At 43.5% G+C, this 25,516-nt stretch overlaps 1 protein-coding gene across 1 annotated transcript in view; it reads left to right on the top strand.

Moving 5' to 3' along the window:
* Window positions 1–25,516, top strand: part of LOC115142713 (serine/threonine-protein kinase WNK2-like) — a 71,538-nt gene that overhangs the window by 33,997 nt on the left and 12,025 nt on the right. Inside the window, 18 exon segments of the mRNA XM_065001682.1 lie at window positions 4,341–4,688; window positions 5,574–5,626; window positions 5,869–6,031; window positions 6,399–6,515; window positions 7,164–7,332; window positions 7,403–7,404; window positions 7,598–7,640; window positions 12,014–12,214; window positions 12,504–12,971; window positions 12,974–13,416; window positions 14,326–14,383; window positions 14,539–14,606; window positions 15,535–16,142; window positions 16,664–16,890; window positions 18,746–18,964; window positions 19,482–19,580; window positions 21,376–21,420; window positions 23,102–23,445. Coding sequence (XP_064857754.1) covers window positions 4,341–4,688; window positions 5,574–5,626; window positions 5,869–6,031; window positions 6,399–6,515; window positions 7,164–7,332; window positions 7,403–7,404; window positions 7,598–7,640; window positions 12,014–12,214; window positions 12,504–12,971; window positions 12,974–13,416; window positions 14,326–14,383; window positions 14,539–14,606; window positions 15,535–16,142; window positions 16,664–16,890; window positions 18,746–18,964; window positions 19,482–19,580; window positions 21,376–21,420; window positions 23,102–23,445 — 3,675 coding nt within the window.

Below are 25,516 nucleotides of genomic sequence, written 5' to 3'. Positions count from 1 at the left end.
GACACAGCTTAGCATGCTTCCATACATTTGTAAAGTGTCCCTTTTCCAGTAACCAATTAGATATGTATTTCAGTGAAAAATTAAAAGTGAAAATATATATATAATGAATATATATAATGAAATACAGAAATGTCTCATGTACATACAGTAAGTATTCACGACCTTGAGTCAGTACTTTGTAGAAGCACCTTTGGCGGCAATTACAGCTTTGTCTTGGGTATGTCTATCAGCTTTGCATATCTAGATTTGGGGATTTTCCCCCACTCTTTCTTGTAGGTTTTCTCAAACTCTGTTAAGTTAGATTGCTGTTGAACGCTGCTCCCAATCTTCAATTTTTCCCACAGTTTTTCAATGGGATTGAAGTCTGGGCTTTGGCTGGAGTAGGGTGCTCCTATAGCGGGCATGACGTTCACATTCATGTTCTGAAGCCATTCCAGCGATGCTTTGGCTGTATGCTGGGGTCATTGTCCTTTTGGAACGTAAATCTTTGCCCCAGTCTGGGGATGTTTGTGCCCTGAAGCAGGTTCTAATTTGCCTGTATTGGTCTCCATTCATTGTCCCCTCTATCCTTACCAGTCTCCCAGTCCTTGCCACTGAAAAGTATCCCCATTGCATGATGCTGTCACCACCATGCTTCACAGTAGAGATGGTGTTAGATGGATGATGGCCTGTGCCTGGTTTTCTCCAGACATAGCGCTTTGCACTCAAGCCAAAGAGTTCAGTTTTTGTCTCATCAGACCACAGAATCATTTGACTGATTATCTCAGAATCTTTCACATGCCTTTTTGCAAACTCCAGGCGTGCTGTCATGTGCCTTTTTTCTCAGGAATGGCTTCCGTCTGGCCACTCTCCCATAAAGCCCAAACTGGTGAAGTGCTGTATTGACCGTTGTCCTTCCAGCAGGTTCTCCCATCTCAGCCAAGGAACTCTGTAGTCCTGCCAGAGTGGTCATTGGGTTCTTGATCACTTCCCTCACCAAGGTCCTTGTTGCTCAGTTTGGTCAGGTGTGTTTCTTTCTAAGTCACGTACAAGCAATTGAATTGTCCACAGGTAGACACCAATCAAGTTGTAATGACATCTCAAAGATGATAAAAGCTAATTGGGATGCACTTGAGCTCAGTTTGGAATGTCATAGCATAGGGGTGTAAAATACTTAGAGTACCAGTCAAAAGTTTGGAGACACATATTCATTCCAGGGATTTTCTTAATTTTTTACTATTTTCTACATTGTAGAATAGTAGTGAATCATCAAAACTACAAGATAACACATAAGGAATCATGTAGTAACAAAAAAAGTGTTAAATCAAATCAAAAATATATTTGATATTTGAGATTCTTCAAAGTAGCCACGCTTTGCCTTGATGACATCTTTGCACGCTTTTGGCATTCTCTCAACCAGCTTCATGAGGTAGTCACCTGGATTGCATTTCAATGAACAGATGTGCCTTGTTAAAAGTTCATTTGTGGTATTTTTATCTTAATGTGTTTTAGCCAATTCGTTCTGTTGTGACAAGGTAGAGGGTATACAGAAGATAGCCCTATTTGGTAAAAGAACAAGTCCATATTATGGCAAGAACAGCTCAAATAAGCAGAGAAACGAAAGTCCATCATTACTTTATGACCTGAAGGTTAGTCAATCTGGAACATTTCAGTTGCAGTTGCAAAAACCATCAATACGCTATGATGAAAAGGGCTCTCATGAGGACCGGCACAGGAAAAGAAGAGACAGAGTTACCTCTGCTGCAGAGGATAATAAGTTCATTAGAGTTACCAGACTCAGAAATTGCAGCCCAAATAAATGCTTCACAAAGTTCAAGTAACAGACACATCAACTGTTCAGAGGAGACTGCTGCATGGTCGAATTGCTGCAAAGAAACAACTACCAAAGGACACCAATAATAAGAAGAGACTTGCTTGGGCCAATAAACACGATCAATGGACATTAGACCAGTGGAAATCTGTCCTATGGTCTGATGAGTCCAAATTAGAGAATTTTGGTTCCAACCGCCATGTCTTTGTGAGGCGCAGAGTAGGTGAACGGATGATCTCCACATGTGTGGTTCCCACTGTGAAGTATGGAGGAGGTTGGATGGTGTGGGGGTACATTGCTGGTGACACTGTCTGTGATTTATTTAGAATTCAAGGCACACTTAACCAGCATGGCTACAACAGCATTCTGTAGTGATACGCCATCCCATTTGGTTTGGGCTTAGTGGGACTATCATTTGTTTTTCCAACAGGACAATGACCCAACACATCTCCAGGCTGTGTAAGGGCTATTTGACCAAGAAGGAGAGTGATGAGGTGCTGCATCAGATGAGCTGGCCTCCACAATCACCTGACCTCAACCCAATTGAAATGGTTTGGGATTACTTGGACTGCAGAGTGAAGGAAAAGCAGCCAGCAAGTTCTCTGCTCTCATATGTGGGAACTCCAAGACTGTTGGAAAGCATTCCAGGTGAAGTTGGTTGAGACTTCACCAATGCCAAGAGTATGCAAAGCTGTCATCAAGGCAAAGGGTGGCTATTTTGAAGAATATAAAATATATTTTGATTTGGTTAACACATTCTTTGGTTTCTACATGATTCCCAATGTGTTATGTCATGGTGTTGATGTCTTCAATGGCTTCTGAAGCATCCAGTGTGTTTGCAGGCAGAGTAAAGAAAATGTTTAAAAAACAACAGATGCATCTTTTCGGAACTATACAGGCTGTCAGTAGATACACCCAATGTAATTCAACAATTGTGTACTCCTGGCTGTTATATTGAACTATTTGCCACAAATAATTCACTTTAGATTGCACTACCTGCTCACAGAGGGGTTCTTTCTCCATAATGTGTAGGTTCTCGCTTGACAGACTCATGGCGCTTATGCAAAACAGATCTATCATGTATATTTGATCAGAACTGTAGAGGCACAATCCATAAGCAAGTAATACGTAATGAGAGTAACAAGTAAGAAAAGTGCCCTGGAGGACTGACGGCTAGGGAGGGTATTTGTGAGTGCACACAATATTGGTTTTGCAGTGAAGAAGAGGAACCAGGTGCACTCAATGGTGAAAATCAAACAACTTGTTTTGTTTGTGTTTGTTTTGTTTCTGGTCGATTGTGTTTGTACTTTGTTTTGTTACCACTGGGGACACATAATTTATGGATTGGGCCTTTAAGTAATGGATAAAGATCAGGAGTTGTGTTCACTCCTAATCTAACCTGATATCTTTGGAGAAACATAGAGATTAAAGCTGTGTGTTTATTACGTTCTCATTATGTTGCTCTGTTTATTTAGCTATTTCCATTTTAATTCATTTGTTTTGCCCTACCCTGTCATGTCAACAGGTTGGAGGGGGAGTGTCGCTGCACAGCTATTTTCAGATCTCTCCAGAGATGGTCGATCGAGTTCAAGTCCAGGCTCTGGCTGAGCCTTTCATGGACATTCAGAAACTTGTCCCGAAGCCACTCCTGTGTTGTCTTGGCTGTGTGCTTAGGGTGTTTGTCCTGTTGGAAGGTGAACCTTCGCCCCAGTCTGAAGTCCTGAGCACTCTGGAGCAAGTTTTCATCAATGATCTCTCTGTACTTTGCTCCGTTCATCTTTTCCTCAATCCTGACTAGTCTCCCAGTTCGTGCCTCTGAAAAACATCTCCACAGCATGATGCTGCCACCACCGTGCTTCACCATAGGGATGGTGCCAGGTTTCTTCCAGACTTGTCACCTGGCATTCAGGCCAAAGAGTTCAATCTTGGTTTCATCAGACCAGAGAATCTTGTTTCTCATGGTCTGAGAGTCCTTTAGGTGCCTTTTGGCAAACTCCAAGTGGGCTGTCATGTACCTTTTACTGAGGAATGGCTTACGTCTGGCCACTCTACCATAAAGGCCTGATTGGTGGAGTGCTGCAGAGATGGTTGTCCTTCTGGAAGGTTATCAGAGTGACAATCGGGTTCTTGGTCACCTCGCTGACCAAGACCCTTCTTCACCGACTCCAATCAAGTTGTAGAAACATCTCAAGGATGATCAATGAGTCTCATAGCAACGGGTCTGAATACTTATGTAATAAGATATCTGTTTTTTATTTTTAATACATTTGCAAAAATGTCTAAAAAAACAGTTTTTGTATGTATTTAATACATTTTAGAACAAGGTTGAATAAGTTTGAATACTTTCCGAATGCACTGTAAGCTGGCTTTACAAAACCTTACAAATACGTTGGCTTTACATTTTATGAATATGGATAGTAAATGTAGCACAGCACGTAACATACATTTGGATAAACAAGTAGGTTGTACTGTGTCTTTAGCAGCAGTAGCAAAGAAGGTTCTGTAATACCTGAGTCATTCCTCCTTCCAGGTCCAGTCTGGTGCCCCTCAGGACCTCCATGGAGAGGCTCAGGTGTCGGCCCTCGCTCCGCTCCACCCCGAACTCCACTCCGCTCCACTCCAGCCTGCCATCCTCTCCTCACCCTGGAGGGCTGAGGTGGTGGACCCCGAACCTGCTGCTGCACCCGGGTCTGACCAGACTGTCCCTGAGATCCCAGCCCGGGTCCCACGCCTGGTTCCGGTTCCAGCTGCAGCCCTGAAGCCCGCTGGCATCCAGATAGCAGCCCCAGTGCCTGACCGTTTCAGCTTGTCCACGACTCAGCAGAACCTGGACACTGCATCTGTGTCCACCTCTTGCCAACCTGAGGCCAGCCAAGAGGTAGCTCTTCACCACACAGTTATCAACCGTTTCTACAGTACAGTACACTCTTAGAATTAGTGGTGACTCGAGGAACCATGGATATCCTCAAGGAACCCCGGAGTTCCTCAAGGAACCGTTGCTAGTTAATGGTTCATATTTGCATCTTCCGTTACTTGAGGGGTTCTTGGAGGAACCTTTAATGGTTCAATGTAGCAACGGGTTCCTGGAGGAACCCTGGAGTGGAGGCATGGCTTAGTAGGGGCGTGGCTTTACGATAGATCATTTTTGTTGGCTACCCGTTAGAGTAAATGTAATCAGCAATGTTAATTTGATGAATATTATATTAGAATACAATGCGCATAAATATTCAAGGAACATTTTAATTTGCAGTGTACAAACTTAACACGATAAACAGGAATGACTACGCTAAAGAAGTGACCAAAAAGAATGATCTGAAAGTCACACCTCCAACAAGCCACACCTTCAATCTGTTAGTCTGCCACCTTTGCAATATATTATTAAAAAGGTTTTAAAATTGAACCCCTCCCATCACAAAACACAAGGGGTTCCTCGAAGAACCTTTTTCAACTGGGAAGGTTCTTCCAGGCGCCTTGACTTCCAAGAGTGTCCAGATACAACTCTTACTCTACAACAACGTACAGCATATACTGTGTACAGTACTCGTATATGCATCAGTGCACTCTTTTCTTGCGTGTCGGCTATGCACGGTCCATATTGTAAATGCAGGCTGCGTCCCAAATGGCACTCTATTCCCTACGTAGGCACTGGTCAAAAGTGGTTCACCACATAGGGAAGGAGTGGAGTGCCGTTTGAGACCCAGCCATACTCTAACCCCTGTGACATGTTCTTGTGAATCCAACAACCCCATTGTTTTGCCTTCAGGAGCCACTGCAAGAGAAACCCATGGCCTTTCACAGTTACCCAGGCTATGACAGGTGTGTGGCCATACCTTCTGAGCTTGACTAGTTCACCCAAGTTATAAAATGACATATTGGTTTCCTTGCCATGTCTATGGACAAGGTCAGACAACAATCCATCCTTAGGTTCAGGGTAACTTTATCTTTAACCTAAACACCAGTTACTACACCAGAGTCCCATCTTAATGACACGCCGAGAAGCAGAGAGAGAGAGAATGTGTTAAAAGTATTGTTGAACTCGTTCACATCCCTGCCTTTAGCTTCAACTCAGACGTGGCGTCGGGTAAGGAGATGAGTGATGGCTGCGATGGCTCGGCCAGCGGCGGGAAAGGGGACGGGAAGACCCGGAAACACCACCGCAAATCGGCCCGCACGCGCTCCCGCCAGGAGAGGACCAACAAGCCCAAACTGAGCATGCTCAATGTAAGTCTATCCGTCCACACTGACCACAGCTCCGACCTGGCCAGTGCACAATCATCTCGTTGTATTACTTTTTATAATAACTTTTTATTTTAGCCTACTTGGTAAATATTTTTTAACTCTTCTTGAACTGCACTGTTGGTTAAGGGCTTGTAAAGTAAGCATTTCACGGTAAAGTCGACACTTGTTGTTTTCGCCGCGTGGGGAAAATAAAGTTTGATTTGATTTGCTCAATGTTTTAGCTGTTCATAAGCTATTCAGTTAGCCCAAAGGGGAGAAGTTTGAAACTGAAATTACAATTTATACTGTGTATTCAAAGTCTATGCATATTCATACTTTCACATTCAAAGTGATTTCTCCTTCCCCTCAGGTGTGCAACACAGGCGATAAGATGGTGGAATGCCAGCTGGAGACTCACAATCACAAAATGGTGACCTTCAAGTTCGACCTGGATGGAGATGCTCCGGAGGAGATAGCCATTTACATGGTGAGGTCATGACCTTGGCAGACCTCTTTGCGTCCCAAACTACACCCTATTCCCTTTAGAGTGCACTACTTTTGACCAGGGTCCATAGGGCTCTGGTCCAAGTAGTACACCATGTAGGACATGCCGTTATGGGACGTAGACCCGGGTGCAAAGAATGACTTGAAGTAATTTCAAATTCTTTATCTGTGCTTGATTGATCTTTCCTGGCTTAATGGATGAATTAGAATAGTCACAAAACTATTCCCATCTGGCCCACCTGGCGCTCCGGACAGGCTAGAGCAAATGCTCAAAAGATTTGGGGTCAAATAGTATTTGACCCCAGGTCTAGACAGAGGTCCTCTGTCTGTCTGGGATGTCCTGGGAAAAGCTATTTTGAGAACTTCAAATAGATTGTTTAATATTTAAATAGGGCCACCATGCTCAAATGCGCTACAGCAGAAGATCTTATAAATGAGTATTCTGTTCGGTCATCCAGTTCATTATCAATCCCCTTGTAATCGTATCTTTCCTGTATTGAAATGGGATACTTACATTATGATTGTTCCTGAAGTGCTATCACTTCTTCAGTATTCTTGTTTTGGAATTATTATATTCCTTGTAGTTACATTGTGTCTGTGTGTGTGTGTCTCTCTGTCTGTGTGTATGCAGGTGGAGAATGGCTTCATCCTGCCCATAGAGAAGGAGATGTTCATTGACCAGCTGAAAGACATCGTGGACAAGGCTGAGGACATGCTGAGTGAGAACATGGAGGGAGAGACGGCCTCCGCCCTGGGTGGCAGTCCCCAACTTGGACACAACTCTGGGGGCTGGGGGAGAGGTGAGGGGGGCATCCCAAACACAAGTCCTCACACACTGACACTAATATACTCACATGGATGTTTATACAGAAGTCACACGCATGAAATACACACACACACACACACACACACACACACACACACACACACACACACACACACACACACACACACACACACACACACACACACATACACACACACACACACACACACACACACACACACACATTTAATACATCTCTCACATGTCTGTTTCCTGTCTAACTCTCTATCTCTCTGAAGATTCAGCAGCCCGGAGCACACCATCCTGTTTATCAGCAGAATGGTAATGCCTCACTTTTTCTCTCTCTCTCTCTCTCTCTCTCTCTCTCTCTCTCTCTCTCTCTCTCTCTCTCTCTCTATTCTATAGTGGATACTATTCAACTTGTTACAAATTGTGCTATAATTTTGGAACATATATAGTAATGAAACTTAGCATTTTGAGCCTGGGACACAGTTCATGACTAAACTGTTGTCATCTGCCTACAGTTCTAAGATCAGTAAAGCTTATGGTCGTGTATGTGTATTGTCCAATCACTGTTGTAACCTTTTTGCACCTTCTGATATTTCATGGTTTGAACAATTGAATATGTGAATTTTCAGGATGAATCAAACCACTGTATTTTTGATTTACCAATATATTTAGTGCATAAAGGCTCTCCATACCGTTTTTTTAATGATTCATAAACACTTTTCTTATCCTAAAAAATCTACAAGGTCAGAGTGTTTTTAAATCTATTGGTGCTAAAAAGGAGACGAATATATATGTATTTCAATGGCTTTCTTTAATTTTTCGTTATTGTTCGTAACCCTTTTTTGCTCGATAGCCTATATTCTAATTAATTCTGTTGTGAAAATTCAAATTAAAAGGTACAACGTATTTAAAACCTTTAAGATGTAAAAACCTGCGCGTTTCTGGTACCAGTTCGGACTGACATAATCGCTGTAGATCGATTTAGACCCCTGAAAAGGCTTGCATTGAGTGGTAGCCCTGATTCTCACGGACAGAGGAGTATGTCCACAGTTAGAATAATGAGACAGATATTTCACCGGATGTATAAATGTGAAGTATCCAAATATGGTAGTGAGAGGAAGCCCAGTGGCCAGCATTGGCAGAAGATGGAAGGAGTTGGATTTTGGCAGACATTCTGCAAATTTTGTCATCGATTAAACATTTGATCTCAATACAGTTTTCAGTTCCCAAAACTAGAATCTGTTTTGAACAGAGCAGATTACGTTTTTTTAAACTTTACCCTTTGCCAAAGTTTTAAAAATCATGTCATTTATTAGAAGGAGTGCACTGGCAAATTTAGTTATTGCACACGCACACTTCACAGAGTAGGCTTTCCCTAACATAAATATGCAGATTCATGCTAGAACAGGAAAATAGGATCTCGCTGGCTTGTGCTTGGCTCTGCCCACCTCCTTGCTTGATCTGCCCACTATGACTATTTTGTTTCCATTGGAAACGACTGGCGGTGGTCTATCTTAGTTTAGTTAAAAAAATCTTTGCTATGTCTCTTTTGCCTCTTTAAAGCAGGATGTGAATCTGACACCACTTGAAGCTAGGATGTCCCTCCTATCATTTCATTCGCTCTTCCGGACATCCATCAACTGAACCATAATTCACAGCCACCAACATGCCAGGATTCCTTACATCGTAGCGCAAGTGGTTTCATCGTCTACCACATTCAGAAATTGATGTATAGCCAGTAATCTAAAATAATTCATACAAAAACACACTTTCTGTTTGTCATAGACGGACAAGAATAATATGAGATGAAAGGCGAGTTCCTAACGAGTTCAGGAAGCCAAACTAGGGCGCTGTGAGACGTTTTGATCAAGCGAGACCTTATGAAAATATGCACATTTACTCTGCCACTAAACAAACAAAAATTATTTTTTTTACAGTTATAAGGAAGGTGAAATCATATAGTTAGTCATTTTATAATTTGATAATACTGTATTTAGAAAGCATGTATGTCATTTCAAGCCTTATTCATACAGTTTTGTTGAATAGGAAATGCATCATATATAATATTATTTTCATATTTTTATTATATGAGTACTGTGTACAAGCTCTTGCCCTCAAAGTGATAACACATCAGCAACTTTTTTTTTTCACCAGAAAGTTGAGATGTAGTATTACTAGTTATGGTTTATGGCCCTCTCATAATAAATAATACTTTTTGGGGAGTACTTAGATTACATTTTCAATTACATTTAGTTACGTTTCGCTGTTTTTTTAAAGACCTCCTCTGAAACTCAGGGGACTAGTAAGTATTTTTTAAACCTCCATTTGGGCTGGATGTGTCGGAATTACCGTTTTACCCCAATTAGCCACCAAATCCCTAATTTGGGCCCTAGCCATTTGTGTTTCAGCCAATTAACTTCAGCCCCTCACCATTTGAGTGACAGCTAGCAAGATGCACACATAGCAAAGCGAGAGAGAGCGAGAGAGAGCAATGATGTGGTGCACATATAGTATGTGAGGTAGTATGCAATTTTTGGGGACCACTTCTGGCTTTTGAGTACTACTTTCAGAAGTACTGGCTAAAAATTATACACAAGTATGGTTGAATTCATTGTATTCAGAGTGCGCAAGGAAGCAACTCCTCCAAAACCTGTTATGCACCTTGGTTATTCCATGTCGTTTCAGCAAGCCACGACACCCACCAACCTCAATTTTTTCGGGACAACTTTTTTGTAATTAGAAACAGCATTCCTGTAACATAATTTTGTTGAAATTTTATTTGATTTTTGATAAATTAAGCTAATTGATTGCACCCAAATTGGCCCTTTTTAATTTACATAATTTTGAAATAAATAACCTACCCACGGACCCCCACACCAATCCCACCCCAACAACCAGTATATATTATCAGTTCTCTGTGTCTGTAATATAGAGCTGCAGCTTGGAGTATTACTTCTTCATCCCTTGTAATGTATTCTGTGTGAATCTGATGTTTTGTCCCCGTTTGGAGAAATTAGCCATTGAAACTTGCACCAACTTTCGCGACTTCGCTTGCATTATTTACCATAAATTTGTGTGAAAGTTTCAGATTTTTCCCACTAGATGCCGCTGCTCCTGCTACTGCCAGCACACCTTGTTGTCCATTTTGCTGGTCTCTTGTGTTTAATAAATGGATCAACTTTGGGTAGGAAACCAATAGCTTTTACTCATGATGAAAATAAATTGTGTGGTCAAGCCATTCCTCCATGAAAGCAATTACATTTGTCCTTCTCTTAGCAACCTTTTGCTTCAACCCAACACCCCTTGAATAGTCCTATAAATGGCAGCTCTCTGAGCTCTGGTGCAATTCTCATAAAAAGTCCAAAACTTTGATGGAGAAATGGGCTAGTGTCTAAAATGTTGTGACAACCGTAATAAAATAATACAGTTATAAACAATTATTTCACCACTAGATGCATGGCAGGTGTATGTTTGCCAATATAATTATTAGAAAACATCTATATATGTAGTGTGATTCGTGACATATACCATTAAATCCAACTCAAATCCATTATCATTGCAACACACTGTGTGTTAGGGACTTTTTGTTTTAAGCCCGTTAGAGACTATAACATTGAAACTATTAGAACTACTTTAGCGTAATGGTTGCTTGTTCACCAGGAATGATCTAACTAATCCAGACCTTTTTGAAGGGAGTAAACCACACACAAGAGGGGCCATTTCCTGGACACAAATCAAGCCTAAGAGATGGACAAACGGAATTGCTTTCATGAAAGACTGGCTTGAATTGTAAAGATGACCATACCATTTGTTTTTCATCATGAGGAAAAGCTATTGGTGGTTTTCTGGCTAAAGTTGGGAAAAAACATTTGCGGTCCATTTAATTAACAAAAGAGACCAGCAAAATTGATACAAGTGTGTAGTGCCAGTAGCAGGAATATCGGATAAAACTTGGTACTACCATACTCATTTATGGTAAATAATGCTCGCGACTTCAATGGCTAATTTCTCTGAACAGCGGAAAAAAGCCCATCAACAGATTCACAGGGAATACATTACAAAGGATGAAGAAGCAATACTCTTAAGCAGCAGCTCCATATGACTTGTCAGACATAGAGAACTGATACTGTGTACTGGTTGTTGGGTGCTGGGATTGGCGTGGGATGTGGGGGGGTCCGTGAGTGGCTTTTGATCATTGTATTGGATTCCTCATGTCTTAGTCATTGTTAGGTAGAGGTATGTTCCAAATCGGATGTTAGGTACTATATTAATGGACGATTATATGAATCATATCAATTAAAATTGCCAATTTGGGCACCATCAATTAGCTTCATTTTGCAAATATCAAATAATATTTTAGGACTGTTAAACTTATCCGTTTCTAACTACAGAAACGATTCCAGAACAATCTGAGATGGTGGGTGTCAAAATCATCTTTCTTGTGTTTTTTGAGGTGGAATGACTCACCTGCAAAAGGTAAGTCTGAACTACTGAGAAGTGCTTAAATCAAAACGATTAAAAAAGGCATAGAATTTCTTAAGTCTGAATCGGCCCCATAGAGAGTGGGATGTCTGTGGAGGAAGGTTTTTAAAGGAGGGCTGTGTGGGTGGGCAGAGGAAATTTTGGTTGCTATATCTGTTTGACTGGCCTTTCTCTTCCATTATCTTTCTCTATCTTTCTCTCAGTGCTCCACACAGGGAAGAGATGGTTCATCATCTGCCCAGTAGAGGAGCCTCCTACCTCCAGCCAGGATGGAATTACAAACGTAACTGCTGATGGGACTACAACTGCTCAGCCTGACAGGACTACAATTGCACAGCCTGATGGGATTACAGTGCCTGGCCAGTCTGCTGAGGGTGGCACTGCAGGGACTGCTTCAGGCAGAGGTGACTTTGTTTCCATGTGACCGTTTGAACATGAAGCCATCCTGGTCGAGCCATGCTACCATGCTGCCCTCTAGTGCTCAATGAATGAACAACGTTCTGTCAACATCTGTAGTCAAACCACTTTTGCAACACTCTGTCAGAATGCCACAAATACAATATTGAGTTGTTAAGTTGACATATTTGTATGTCTTTGCATGTGGTCCTGTTGTAGAATGGTTGATTAAGAGGATGCTAGTCCTATTGCCTTTCTGTCTATAATCTTCCGTCTTCTTTTGCTTTTGTCCTGCAGTATCAGCGTCGTCCTCCATAGCTAACTCAGTTTCTGGGGGGAGTGGAGGCTTCGCCTATGAGGGCTATGGCCTCTGTAGCCCTCCCATCCTGTCCTCCACAGACCCTCTCCTCCTGGCCATGTCCCATGTCCCAGCCCCCTCTGGCCCCCCATCTGTCCACCCAGGACCTCTTCCAGAGGGCCAGACCCACAGTTCTACCCTTCCCAGGGTGCATCACACCCAGCCAGCCTCGGCTCCTCCAGTGGCCCCCTCTGGAGGTCGCCGCAGCTTCCTGTCCGGAGAGGAGCACCAGGGAGGAGGGCGTCTGGGTGCCATCTCTCCCATCCACGCTGCCCAGCAGATGGCAGAGATGGCGTGCACTGCCTCCATGGTGGAGGAGGTACCCTGTTGCCCGCTGGTCATGCCCCTGTCCCTGAACGTGAGTTGTGATGCCCAAGGGAGCTCAACTCCCCTCACCCCTCTGCCCCCCAGGACCCCTCTACTTCCTCAGCCAGAGAATCCCTACAACTCTCCTACCCCTCTGTTTCCCGCGGCGACCGCTCCCAGCAGCCCGTGGTGCTCCATCAGCCTTTCTCTTCAGTGGGTGGAGCCAAGGCCCCCTCGTTGCCCCAGAGCCCGGCTCCCCACCAGCACACGGCAGGGGGGCCCAGTGAGTCGGACGGGGAGGGTCGAGGGGTGGGAGGTCGGGGGGGCTTTGTGGACAGCACCATCAAGACTCTGGACGAGAAGCTGAGGAACCTGCTGTACCAGGAGTATGCTCCTATGTACCCATCAGGCACTGCCGCGGAGACACCAGGCTCGGGGACAGAGTACGTCCAGTCCCCTCCTGGGCCCGACAGTGCCACCTTGGGGTCAGGAAACAGCACACCTGGACCTATGGGGGAAGGGCGCTACCGGACAGGGGAACAGCTGGTAAACATAGAACATGTCATACATAGAACTCATAGAATGCATCCCAAATGGCACCATATTTCCTGAATAGTGCACTACTTTTGACCAGAGCCCTATGGGCTCCATTTGGGACTCAAACATACTTTCCTTTCTGAGATTAGAATTGTTTTCTTTAAATCAAATAAAATCAAATGTATTTAAATAGCCCTTCGTATATCAGCTGATATCTCAAAGTGCTGTATAGAAAACCAGCCTAAAACCCCAAACAGCAAGCAATGCAGGTGTAGACGCACGGTGGCTAGGAAAAACTCCCTAGAAAGGCCAAAACCTAGGAAGAAACCTAGAGAGGAACCAGGCTATGTGGGGTTGCCAGTCCTCTTCTGGCTGTGCCGGGTGGAGATTATAACAGAACATGGCCAAGATGTTCAAATGCTCATAAATGACCAGCATGGTCCAATAATAATAAGGCAGAACAGTTGAAACTGGAGCAGCAGCACGGCCAGGTGGACTGGGGACAGCAAGGAGTCATCATGTCAGGTAGTCCTGAGGCATGGTCCTAGGGCTCAGGTCCTCCGAGAGAGAGAAAGAAAGAGAGAAAGAGAGAATTAGAGAGAGCACACTTAAATTCACACAGGACACCGAATAGGACAGGAGAAGTACTCCAGATATAACAAACTGACCCTAGCCCCCCGACACATAAACTACTGCAGCATAAATACTGGAGGCTGAGACAGGACACCCCAGACAACATGTAAAGTACATGAAATCTAAAAGTGCCATTCATCCTTACGTGTTGGCCATTCTTCCTTTTAGAAACGACTGCATTATATTACCCTCATACATTATATTACCCTAATACCCTCTCTTTCCCTGCATCAATCTTTTACCGTCTCTCTTTTCTCAACCCTCTCTCACCACTTTTTCTTTCAGCCTCAGATTCCAGAGAGGATGGACAGTTTAAGCGCGTTGAGTGATTCTGCCATGGGTGGTATGTACACTCTACTGTGTTGTATGTAGGCCACAACATTACAGTTGCAATTCTTTTCTTTTAACTTATAGAACAGCTGTTGTGAAAAATCAAAATCAAGTTATTGTAGTTATTTAGATAAGCTATGTCATCTCTCTCATTCTCTCTGTCTGCAGCCCCCATGTCTAGGAGAAAGAACATACTCCACTCTACCTCCTGCTCGGGCTCCAGTGGCCGGTCTAAGGTACTTTACTCTATTACATACTACACATATCACACACGTGACGTTAGCTAGCGAGCCAACGAGCTAACGTTTGCTAGCTAACCAACAGTGCGCTTTAACTTGCAATAAAAAAGGACTTTCTGACTAAATTAGAAACTTTATATCTGAAAATGGAGCTCGACTCTTACCCGTATACATGGATGAAAGCTTCACGGCGGACGGTAGCCATTTAACTCTATTTTGTTTGTAGCTACATCTTGTTTGTGTCAAGTCACTCCGGTTCACACTGACTGTGGTGTGTGCAGAAAGTAGCCCATCATGTTTTCGATAGCGCCTGCTAAATTCAGGGCATCAATGTTGAGAAAAGTAGCAAAACTTTTGTAGATCGATGGCTAACGTTATATATTTCAAAAACGGCACGGTAGAAAGGACTGTTAACACATACTGAGCAGCTCACGTTATAAACAGAAGCATGCTACATTACAGACGAATCCAAACTCATCTCCCGGCATGTCCAGCCCATCCGTTATCTCAGCCAATCATGGTTAAAAGGAAGGTTCCTGTCTTTTCCGTAGCTAAACCAGCTAGGCACCGAATTTAACAATTTTATTCGTATTTATGGATGGAATACAAGTTCGTTATTAAGGCATATGGAAGTTCACATGTTCCAAAAGGCATTTCAGCTCAAAAATGCAGTATATGTTCAAATGCCGCTCCTGTGAAGTAGTGAATTGCAATATACGGCTAGTTTTTTTAAACAAGTCACATATTTGTTCCCAATAGTCATTTCCACTACTACCTCTAGAGGTGCAATACCTAGTTAGTTTTGTAGAGGAAACGGCGAATGCAGTATTTTAGACCAATATCATAATTACCTGCAAAGGTATTAACTTGGAAGTGGCTCTTTAAACAATAACTTTATCATTGCTGTTGTCATCCGTGTCTTTAGATTATCATAGGCCCTCCTGACATGGTGACACGAGGAGAGCTGAAGCAGAGGAGTTGGAGCAGTGCTGCCTCCCCAGCACATCCTGCTGGCCACTCAGACCACCGCAGCAGTGTCCAGGCAATGGCCATGGCCCCCTCCACCACCATCGGACGCTTCTCCGTGGTCAGCACCGAGGACGACGTCACCCTGAGGACCCGCAGCAGCCGCTACTCTGCGCCGCCCGATTTCTACCTGGATACACCCCCCTCCATGGCCAAACGGGGGTCACTGCCGCACGCCTCCACTACCACTTCCATGTCTGTTGATGTTACAGTCCACGCACACCCACGCTTCCTGTCATCAGACTCGGGGGCGGAGAGTAGTCCCGCCAAGCTGGCCCCGGCCACACCTTCACGGCACGGCCACTCGGGGGAGCGAAGAGGAAGTGACCTCATGAAGAGGGCGGTGGCCTTCTTGCGCCGTTCGGGCCGCCGCAGTAGTAGTGTGCAGAGCTCTGATTCGCCGAGCCGGCAGGGGGGCGTGCACGGCTCGGCCTATGTCAGTAGTGACAACGACTCCGAGATGGAGGACTCGGATATGAAGAGAGAGCTTACCAGACTCAAGGAGAAGTAAGTTGTGTGTGTTTAGAACAGGGGTTGCCAAACCCACCAATTGAAGTGTCTTTTGAGTCGCAAACCACCATAAGGGTAGAGCGGTGAAGAAAAATACACAGACCAAATAATATTAAAAAAAAAAAAATGTGCAGTTTGAAAGCTAATCTCTTGCAATTCCACACAATTCTATAAATGGCTAATGCTGTGTTCTTATTCTTAAACATTTTAACAAAATCAATGAGGGACTGATTGTCTAGCTTTTACTTTGTTGATTGTAAATTCTCATGATCTTTTCCACATACTTTATATTTGATTATAGTCATTTATGTTTACACTGAAAGTGTTTTTCTTTCACTTATTTTAAGTAAAAAATTTTGGCCAATTTCATCTCGCGACCAACTTGGACATCTGCCATGACCCAGAAGTACGTCCCAACCCATAGTTTGGGAACCACTGGTAGAAGACCATTATCTGGAGGAATCAGGCACCTTAACCTTTTTCTAAACCTATCTCTCCTCCCCCTCCCCTCCACCCAGGCATTTGAAGGAGATTTCGGAGCTGCAGGCCCACCAGAGAGGGGAAATAGAGCTGCTGTACCAAAGGCTGGGTAAAGCCACTCCACCCCCCCTAGGTTTCTCCCACACAGCTCCCCCCAAGCGGAAGAGCAAGCACAAGCACAAACTGAAGGCTGGCAAACTCCTCAGTCCTCTGGTACAACAGCTGAGGAACGTTACCACCAAAACCAGTGATTCTAGCAAAACCAGTGAGTATGAGGGCACTGAAACCAGTCACTCCACTGATGGTGTTGAACTGAGAGATACACCTGGGATTGAACCCAGCTTGTCTGCGCAATTTAAGATTGCATCAGCCCACTAAAGCCTGGGTAGGTCCTCAGGTCTGAGGCAAGGTAACTCTCATCATGTGTATATAGTAGCAGGTTTAAATTATAATATATGGGCAGTGGTCAAAATAATTGAACTAAATAGGGAACAGGGTGCCATTTGTGATGCACTTTGTCTATCTGTCCAGGTTTCTGTGTGTAATATTTACAGTTGAAATCGGAAGTTTAATCTTAGCCAAATAAATTTGAACTCAGTTTTTCACAATTCCTGACGTATAATCCCAGCAAAGATTCCCTGTCTTAGGTCAGTTAGGATCACCACTTTATTGTAAGAATGTGAAATGTCAGAATAATAGTAAAGAGAATGATTTCTTTCATCACATTCCCAGTGGGTCAGAAGTTTACATACACTCAATGAGTATTTGGTAGCATTACCTTTAAATTGTTTAACTTGGGCCAAACGGTTCGGGTAGCCTTCCACAAGCTTCCCACAATAAGTTGGGGGAATTTTAGCCCATTCCTCTTTACAGAGCTGGTGTAACTGAGTCAAGTTTGTAGGCCTCCTTGATCGCACACTCTTTTTCAGTTCTGCCCACAAATGTTCTATAGGATTGAGGTCAGGGTTTTGTAATGGCCACTCCAACACATTGACTTTATTGTCCTTTAGCCATTTTGCCACAACTTTGGAAGTATACTTGGGGTCATTGTCCATTTGTAAGACCCATTTGCGACCAAACTTCCTGACTGATGTCTTGAGATGTTGCTTCAATATATCCACATAATTTTTCTTCATCATGATGCCATCTATTTTGTGAAGTGCACCAGTCCCTCCTGCAGCAAAGCACCCCCACAATATGATGATGCCACCCCCGTGCTTCACGGTTTGGATGGTGTTCTTCGGCTTGCAAGCCTCCCCCTTTTTCCTCCAAACATAACGGTCGTTATGGGCAAACAGTTATATTTTTGTTTCATCAGACCAGAGGACATTTCTCCAAAAAGTACGAACTTTGTCCCCATGTGCAGTTGCAAACCGTAGTCTGTTTTTTTTATGGTGGATTTGGAGCACTGGCTTCTTCATTGCTGAGCTGTCTTTCAGGTTATATTGATATAGGACTCGTTTTACTGTGGATATAGATACTTTTGTACCTGTTTCATCCAGCATCTTCACAAGGTCCTTTGATGTTGTTCTGGGATTGATTTACACTTTTCGCACCAAAGTATGTTACTCTCTAGGAGACAGAATGCGTCTTCTTCCTGAGCGGTATGATGGCTGTGTGGTCCCATGGTGTTTATACTTGCGTACTCTTGTTTGTACAGATGAACGTGGTACCTTCAGGCATTTGGAAATTCCTCCTAAGGATAAACCAGACATGTGGAGGTCTACAATCTTTTTTGCTGAGGTTGTGGCTGATTTCTTTTGATTTTCCCATGATGTCAAGCATAGAAGCGCTGAGTTTGAAGGTAGTCCTTGAAATACATCCACAGGTACACCTCCAATTGACTCAAAGGATGTCAATTAGCCTATCAGAAGCTTCTAATGCCATGGCATCAGTAAACTTCTGACCCACTGGAATTGTGATACAATCTGAAATAATCTGTCTGTAAACAATTGTTGGGAAAAATGCTTGTGTCATGCACAAAGTAGATGTCCTATCCGACTTGCCAAAACTGTAGTTTGTTAACAAGAACTTTGTGGAGTGGTTGAAAAACGAGTTCTAATGACTCCAACCTAAGTGTATGTAAACTTCCGACTTCAACTGTATATTGGTCTGTGTAGGTGAGCCTACAGTGAGTCTGAACGGGTCTCCAGCAAAAGCTCCAGTTCAGTCAGACAGCCAAGCCCATTCAGGTACCAGTCACCTGGCTACCTCCACCTCTGAGCCCGTCCAGACCCAGCAGCCCTGCTCCCTCAAGGGTTCCCTCTCCTCAGACAACATTTACGCTGGAGCTGGACTACACGGAGAGGGGACAGGTCCACAGACTCCACCAAGCCAAGGTGACCCACAAACTACATGTCCCAACATGCAAAAGGAGACACTATCAGAGTTTCCAAATTCCGATAACTTTCCAAAAAATTGCCAGGTTTTCCAGAAATCCTGGGTTGAGGATATCAGATTTCCTGCTTTATTCCCTCCTAATTCTGTGAATATTCCAACTTGGATTTCTGGAAAACCTGAGAATTTGGGGAATGTAATTGGAATTTTGCAACCCTAACTGTCTGTTTTATTACTTTATTACATTCGTTTCACCCAAATGACAAGCAACAGATACAGATCAATATTGTGGGTCATACTCATGTTTAGAGGAAGTGCTGCAATAGGATGCCTTAGAAAATATGTTTTATATGATGGAATACAAAGTTACCTTCATCGGGCATCTGTAGCCTTTAACATATGGTTCTGACAGAGGTTGCTGTTCATTTCTCAAGCGGGTTCTGGTCAGAGCTGTGTGCTCTTCTTACCCTGATGTTCTGTGTCTCCTCTCCTCCTTTCCTCTCCTCCTCCTCTCCACAGGCTGGCCTGCTTACCCTCCACCACCTGAGAGAGTGACCTATAAAACCAGTAGCAAACCACGCGCTAGATTCCTCAGTGGGCCTGTGTCTCTGTCTATCTGTTTGTATCTCCTCCTCTCCTCCATTGCTCCACCACTCCCCACTCACTCTGCTTCTTGTCCTCCTCCACTGCTCTCCTTCCTCCCCTCCATTGCTCCACCACTCCCCACTCACTCTGCTTCTTGTCCTCCTCCACTGCTCTCCTTCCTCCCCTCCATTCTCCTCTTTTCATGTCTTCCTCTTCTTCTCGCCTCCTCGCCTCTCCTCCTCTTTACCCAGTGAGCCGAATTACTTTGAAAATATGTAAAGATGATGTTGAGATTACGTTCATTTTCTGTTCTGAACAAAAGTTGAAAATACGTATTTTTCCGGATGTTGAAAATACATTTATCCAGACATAAAAAATACATATTTTTGGTGTTGTTGTTTCTATGGTCATATTTCAATCCTACATAATTGAACGTATAATTCTTTCTTCATTAACTTTTAAATATATCAGATTACAGGAAAATGGAGCAAAATTAAGATTGCAGTATAGAATATTTATTATTACTCCCATCTGTCACCTTTTCAAAAGCTTCAGAACTGGAAGTGATCATGTTTTCTGACAACCAACAGAAAGAACACTTCAACCACAACAACATTATCAGTAACCGTTACAGAAACTCTTTACTTGCTATGACTGTGAAATGTTTGTCGACCTTAGTTGAATACACTGACTGTAAGTTGCTCTGGATAAGAGTGTCTGCTCAATGAACTAAGTGTAAAAATGAACACACAACTGGGCATTATTCAAATGAGCTCCGGTCGTTCCGGACTCTAATGTGCAGTCCAAACTTGTGAAACATATACGTCTATGATTGGTTCAGATTTGGTACTAAAAATCTACGTCTATGGATGTTGAAATCCAGACTGGTTCTGGGCCGGATCAAAAAACGACGTCTGTGGCTGTTGAAGTACTGACCATTTTTAAACTATGTCCGGATATCCTCATCCTGTAGCTCTTTTATTTTTTTTCTCCCCCTCTTTTTCCTTCCTCCATACCATCCTCTCCCCTGTGTCTCTCTGATTCTCTGAACTACAGTGAAATGTCTCTCTCTGTCTGTTGTGCTTGGCTGATGAGTAGTGGATGCAGTAGTAATAGTAGTAATGCACTGCAGCAGTACTGTGTACGCAGCTCACTCTCTGCTCCTGTCTGTCTGTCTGTTTAACTCTGCCTCTCTGCCCCTGCAGTCCTGCCTAGTGGACCCTGTCTGCATGGCTACACACAGCCACTGTTATTTTGCGCCCTATTGGTTACGAGCTCTCTCTCTCTTTCTCTCTCTCTCTCTCTCTCTCTCTCTCTCGCTCTCTCTCTCTCTCTCTCTCTCTCTCTCTCTCTCCCCCCCTCTCTCTCTCTCTCTCTCAGACTCTCTCTCAGACCTCTCTCTCTCTCTCTCTCTCTCTCTCTCTCTCTCTCTCTCTCTCTCTCTCTCTCTCAGACCTCTCTCTGATCTCTCTCTCTCTCTCTCAGACCTCTCTCTCTCTCAGACCTCTCTCTCTCTCTGACCTCTCTCAGACCTCTCTCTCTCTCTCAGACCTCTCTCTCTCAGACCTCTCTCTCTCTCAGACCTCTCTCTCTCTCAGACCTCTCACAGTTCTGTGGCTCACTTCTAGAGGGACTGCATGATTGGCCTGTCCATCTGGATTCAGATAGTTGTCTGAACCGTTCTTTCCCACGGTGTTATGTGTGTGATGATGCTGCATCTGGCTTTTGAGCAGATCTTTGTAGCAGTGTGACTGTATGTTTTTAGATGTACGTCTGTGTGTTTATGTTTTCCGTGTTGCTTGGAGTCCTAACTCTGTATATCTCCTAGGGTCAACTCTGAAACGTCTCTGCCTTGGTAAAGAGCGTGGTAGGGGTAAGTATAATTTGCAGAAAAGACATTAGCCATTTGGAGAATCCCAAACTATTTATTGTATTTATCTATTCATGAATTCATTGATTTTATTATTGTATCTACTCATGTACCTTGTTTTCTTTCCCCAAAAGCTCCTCTCATGAGTAAGAGTAGAAGTACATTTCATTAGATTAGAATGCATTTTATAAACAAGAGGGGCCTGAGAGTGTTCATTTGAACTACATTTACTTAGATAACACGTTTCAGCAACAGAGCTAGTTGGGACCAGAGTATGTAAGCGGAGTTCAGCGGTCGGAAATCCCACTCGTTCCTCACGCTCCACGTCCTTTCCAACCACTTCCAACCAGTTCGTTAAAAAAAACACTCCTTCCTCACAGGAAAAATAATAATAAAATAATATAAAATTCGCTCCATTCATTAAAATCACCATTGAAGCAACAACCATCTATTTCTGTCACTACCTGGACCATTTGGTTTTGAAGTACTGAAACCAAACCATATGATTTGAATTGAAAATTATTTTAATAAACAACATGAAAAGGTGACTGTAAGAAGCGCTAATCATTTGAATTAGGCTACATGTCGTATTAAACGGCATATACACACTCTAAATAGGTCAGGAGTCAGACAAGTATTGTATTATTTAGGCTATATTATTAGCCATTTATTTCAATTATTTCAAGGCCACACCATACAAAGAAATACATTGTGAAGCATTTGCAAGTGCAACACACTAGGCTTGGCAGGAACACTATAGCGCTCAGCGTTTAAACAACATTTTGTTGTATTAAATCATTTTAGTCAATTCATTTCCCATATAGGCTGACTTAGAATTAGATACAAATGAAACTAAAAATGCCTTATTAGGCTCGGTCTACAGTGCCTTTGAATTCATTTTATAGAAACATGAAGCCAGAGTCTGGCTTCAGGCTCATGCGATGGTGCCTGGAGAGCAGGCCAGCCGCGGAGAATATCCTCTCTGCGTTTGCAGGGCCACTGTGGATGCTAAACACTCCTCAGGCTACTCTTGCTAGGCAGGGATGCAGAGTTTTTATTTTTCTATAGGTAGGTCTAAAGGTTTTTAGGCAAAATAACCCTATTAAAACAGAAAGCTCCTTGAACGGGTAATGTAATATGTCAGGCCTATTGGGAAAAAATCTATTAGAACCCATTGTATAGATAATATAACGTTTAAGAGATCACATTTTTTTGTTTATAAATCATTTGCTACAATGACACACTTAGCTCGCTTACCCACCTCATTCCTTTCTGTTAGCATATGCATGTAGTAAGTACATCATTATGCTTTTGGGATCGGTGTCCTGTCAGATTCCACAATGATTATTTAGCTGTGGACACTACATCACTGCATTCCCTCTGTTGCTCTTGGTTTCTTTATGAAAATATTCAGCCAACTCCATGACAGTAGCTAAAGCAAGGGGCAGTAGCAGCACACAAGTAGCCTACAAATGCATGCTGGGCCGGGCATTTCCTGAGCTCCTGAAGTGAGTGGTACTGGAGCGAAATTGGAGCAGGTGAGAAGGCCGAGGCTCCAGCCTTTGGGAATCTCGCTCAGCACTCCAGTCAAATTGGGCACTCCTCGCTCTGCTCCAGCTCCGCTCCGCTCACATACTCTGTTTGGAACTTGAGGCAGGGTCTGAACAGTATGTCCATCTCCCAGGGACTGGATCAGGCTCAGGTGCATCCAACCAGCCTTCCCAGCAACAGACAGCCAGCTCCACCCCTCCTCCCCACCAGCCAATAGCAGGGTTGGCCCAAGCCCAGGCCAACAACAGCAACAACAAGACAGGCACCTTCACTGGCACTTACCCTGGCGCCTACATAGGCTCCTATGCAGGGTCCTTCACAGACGACCTCCACAGACTGGTGGATGACTGGGCCGTGGAGGCTCTGGCTGTCTCCTGGCGGCCGCGGCCCAGTTCCCTCAGCCTCAGTGGGCAGCCGCGTTGGAACGACGACCCCATGGGGCCCAGAACCAGAGCCAGACTGGCCAGCGCTCCAGATGTGAGTAGTTGTTGGATACGGTATGTATCTGTGTTTAACTGTTTATGTACTATGCATTATTTATTTGTAGGGGTGTAGCTAAATGGGTTCAACTAGTGTTTGTTTTCTTTAAAATTATATATTGATTTTTCTGCACTTGATTGATCATTTCTGGCACAATAGAACCAGGGTGGGAAATGGACTTTTTGGTCCACCAGCCACTGTGGTAGGTAGATCAAAAAAATCTACCAGCCAATCAGATCTTTCAAAAGCCAAAATATTTTCCTTTACTTACACCCAAAAAAAGTTTCCCTTTCTTACGCAAAAAAATCACTAATAACTGATTATTTATTTGACCAAGAAATATATTACTAGTAATAAGTAATGTGGTATATTGCTCAATTTAATTAAATGTGTGTGGCCTGAATCTTTTATCCAATGTACAGTATGTTAAAATGAATAATTTAGATAAAATAGTAAAAACAGATTAACAGTTCTATAACTGAGTATTAAGCATCAACAAAGTGCCTTCCCTACCACACAATGCTGAGTCATGCAGTTTATTTGATTGATTATTATAAACTGGGTGGTTTGAGCCCTGAATTCTAATTGGCTGGCAGCATTGGTATTTCAGACTGTATACCACAAGTACGACAAAACATGTATTTTTACTGCTCTAATTACGTTGGTAACCAGTTTATAATAGCAATAAAGCACCTCAGGGGTTTGTGGTAAATGGCTAATATACCACACCCCCTCGGTCCATATTGCGTAATTATAGTCCAGGGCTCTAAACTGACATTTGTTACACGGGGTACATAAATTGAAATTTAGAAGCACACTGTAGTGTCTTAACACTTAGTACTTATTTAGGTAATAAGAAAGACTCGGAATACAAGCGATTGAACTGGAGCTTCACATTTACTCAAACGAGTTAGTACCAGAATAACATAGAACAACACTGCGCATGACCAAGGGTGCTCCATCCTTAAAGGGGACATCAGTAATTAACAGAACATAACATTCCTTCTCTTATACAATCAGAGTTACTTTTACCAAACCACAACTGAAACATTTCCCAGAACTTGTTGTAGTTATTTTGCATCTTTTAATTTGAACTTGAACAGTTAGTTTTTGTTTGTTTGTTTATAAGTCTAGTCTGTCTGGTGGACGGTGCCTTCGTTCTGGGTAGCACCTCGGATTGTCTGGAGGCTCCTGAACATCCTCAGTGTGTGCTTGTTCCATTATAGCTTCTGCTATAGCAGCACCTTCATCAACACGTTCCCTTCTTTCAGCCTGGGGTCTCTCTACTGCCCCACCGTCCTCTACAGTTCCCTGTGTGTCACTCTCAGGATCTCTCTGTGCCTGTTCTCTCTCGATTGTTGTGCTGTTTTCCGTGGAATGCATTTGGTTAATGTGACGCCGCCAGATTATGTCTGGGCTCACTTGAACCTGGTAAATTCTGGGTCCCGTTTGTGTGTGTACGGTCCCTTTTGTCCATTTCCCTCCTCTTCTGTAGTCTCGCACCATCACTTCCTGTCCTGTTTGGAGATGGCGCTCCCGGCCACCGGAGAGCATCTTGGCTTGTTTGTTCAGCACTTCATTACGCCTGTTTCGCTTCATGATGTCCAGCTGTGTGCGGAGAGGCCTCCCGAACATCAGTGCGGCTGGGCTTTCATTTGTCGTGGCATGTGGGGTGTTTCGGTAGGAGGCCAGGAACTTGGCCAGTTTTGTTTGCAAAGTCCCTTCGTCTCGTTTTGCTGCACGGAGTCCTTGCTTTAGGGTTTGCACAAAGCGTTCTGCCAGCCCATTGGTGGCAGGGTGGTATGGAGCTGAGGTTGAGTGTTTGATTCCATTTACTGACATGAATCTTGTAAACTCGTCACTTACAAAAGCTTGCGCGTTGTCACTTTCCAGCTGCAGTGGCAAACCGAAGCGTGCAAACGTTGTTCTGAGACACTCTATCGTCTGAGCTGAGGTGGAGGAGTCAGTGCAAAACACCTCTGGCCATTTGGAATGGGCATCCACTATAACCAGAAACATGTGCTTTTCAAAGGGACCAGCGTAGTCTACATGAATTCTCTGCCATGGC

This window comes from Oncorhynchus nerka, linkage group LG15 (assembly GCF_034236695.1).
Source record: "Oncorhynchus nerka isolate Pitt River linkage group LG15, Oner_Uvic_2.0, whole genome shotgun sequence".
NCBI lineage: Eukaryota > Metazoa > Chordata > Actinopteri > Salmoniformes > Salmonidae > Oncorhynchus > Oncorhynchus nerka.
This window is presented reverse-complemented; position numbering and strand designations above follow the sequence as displayed.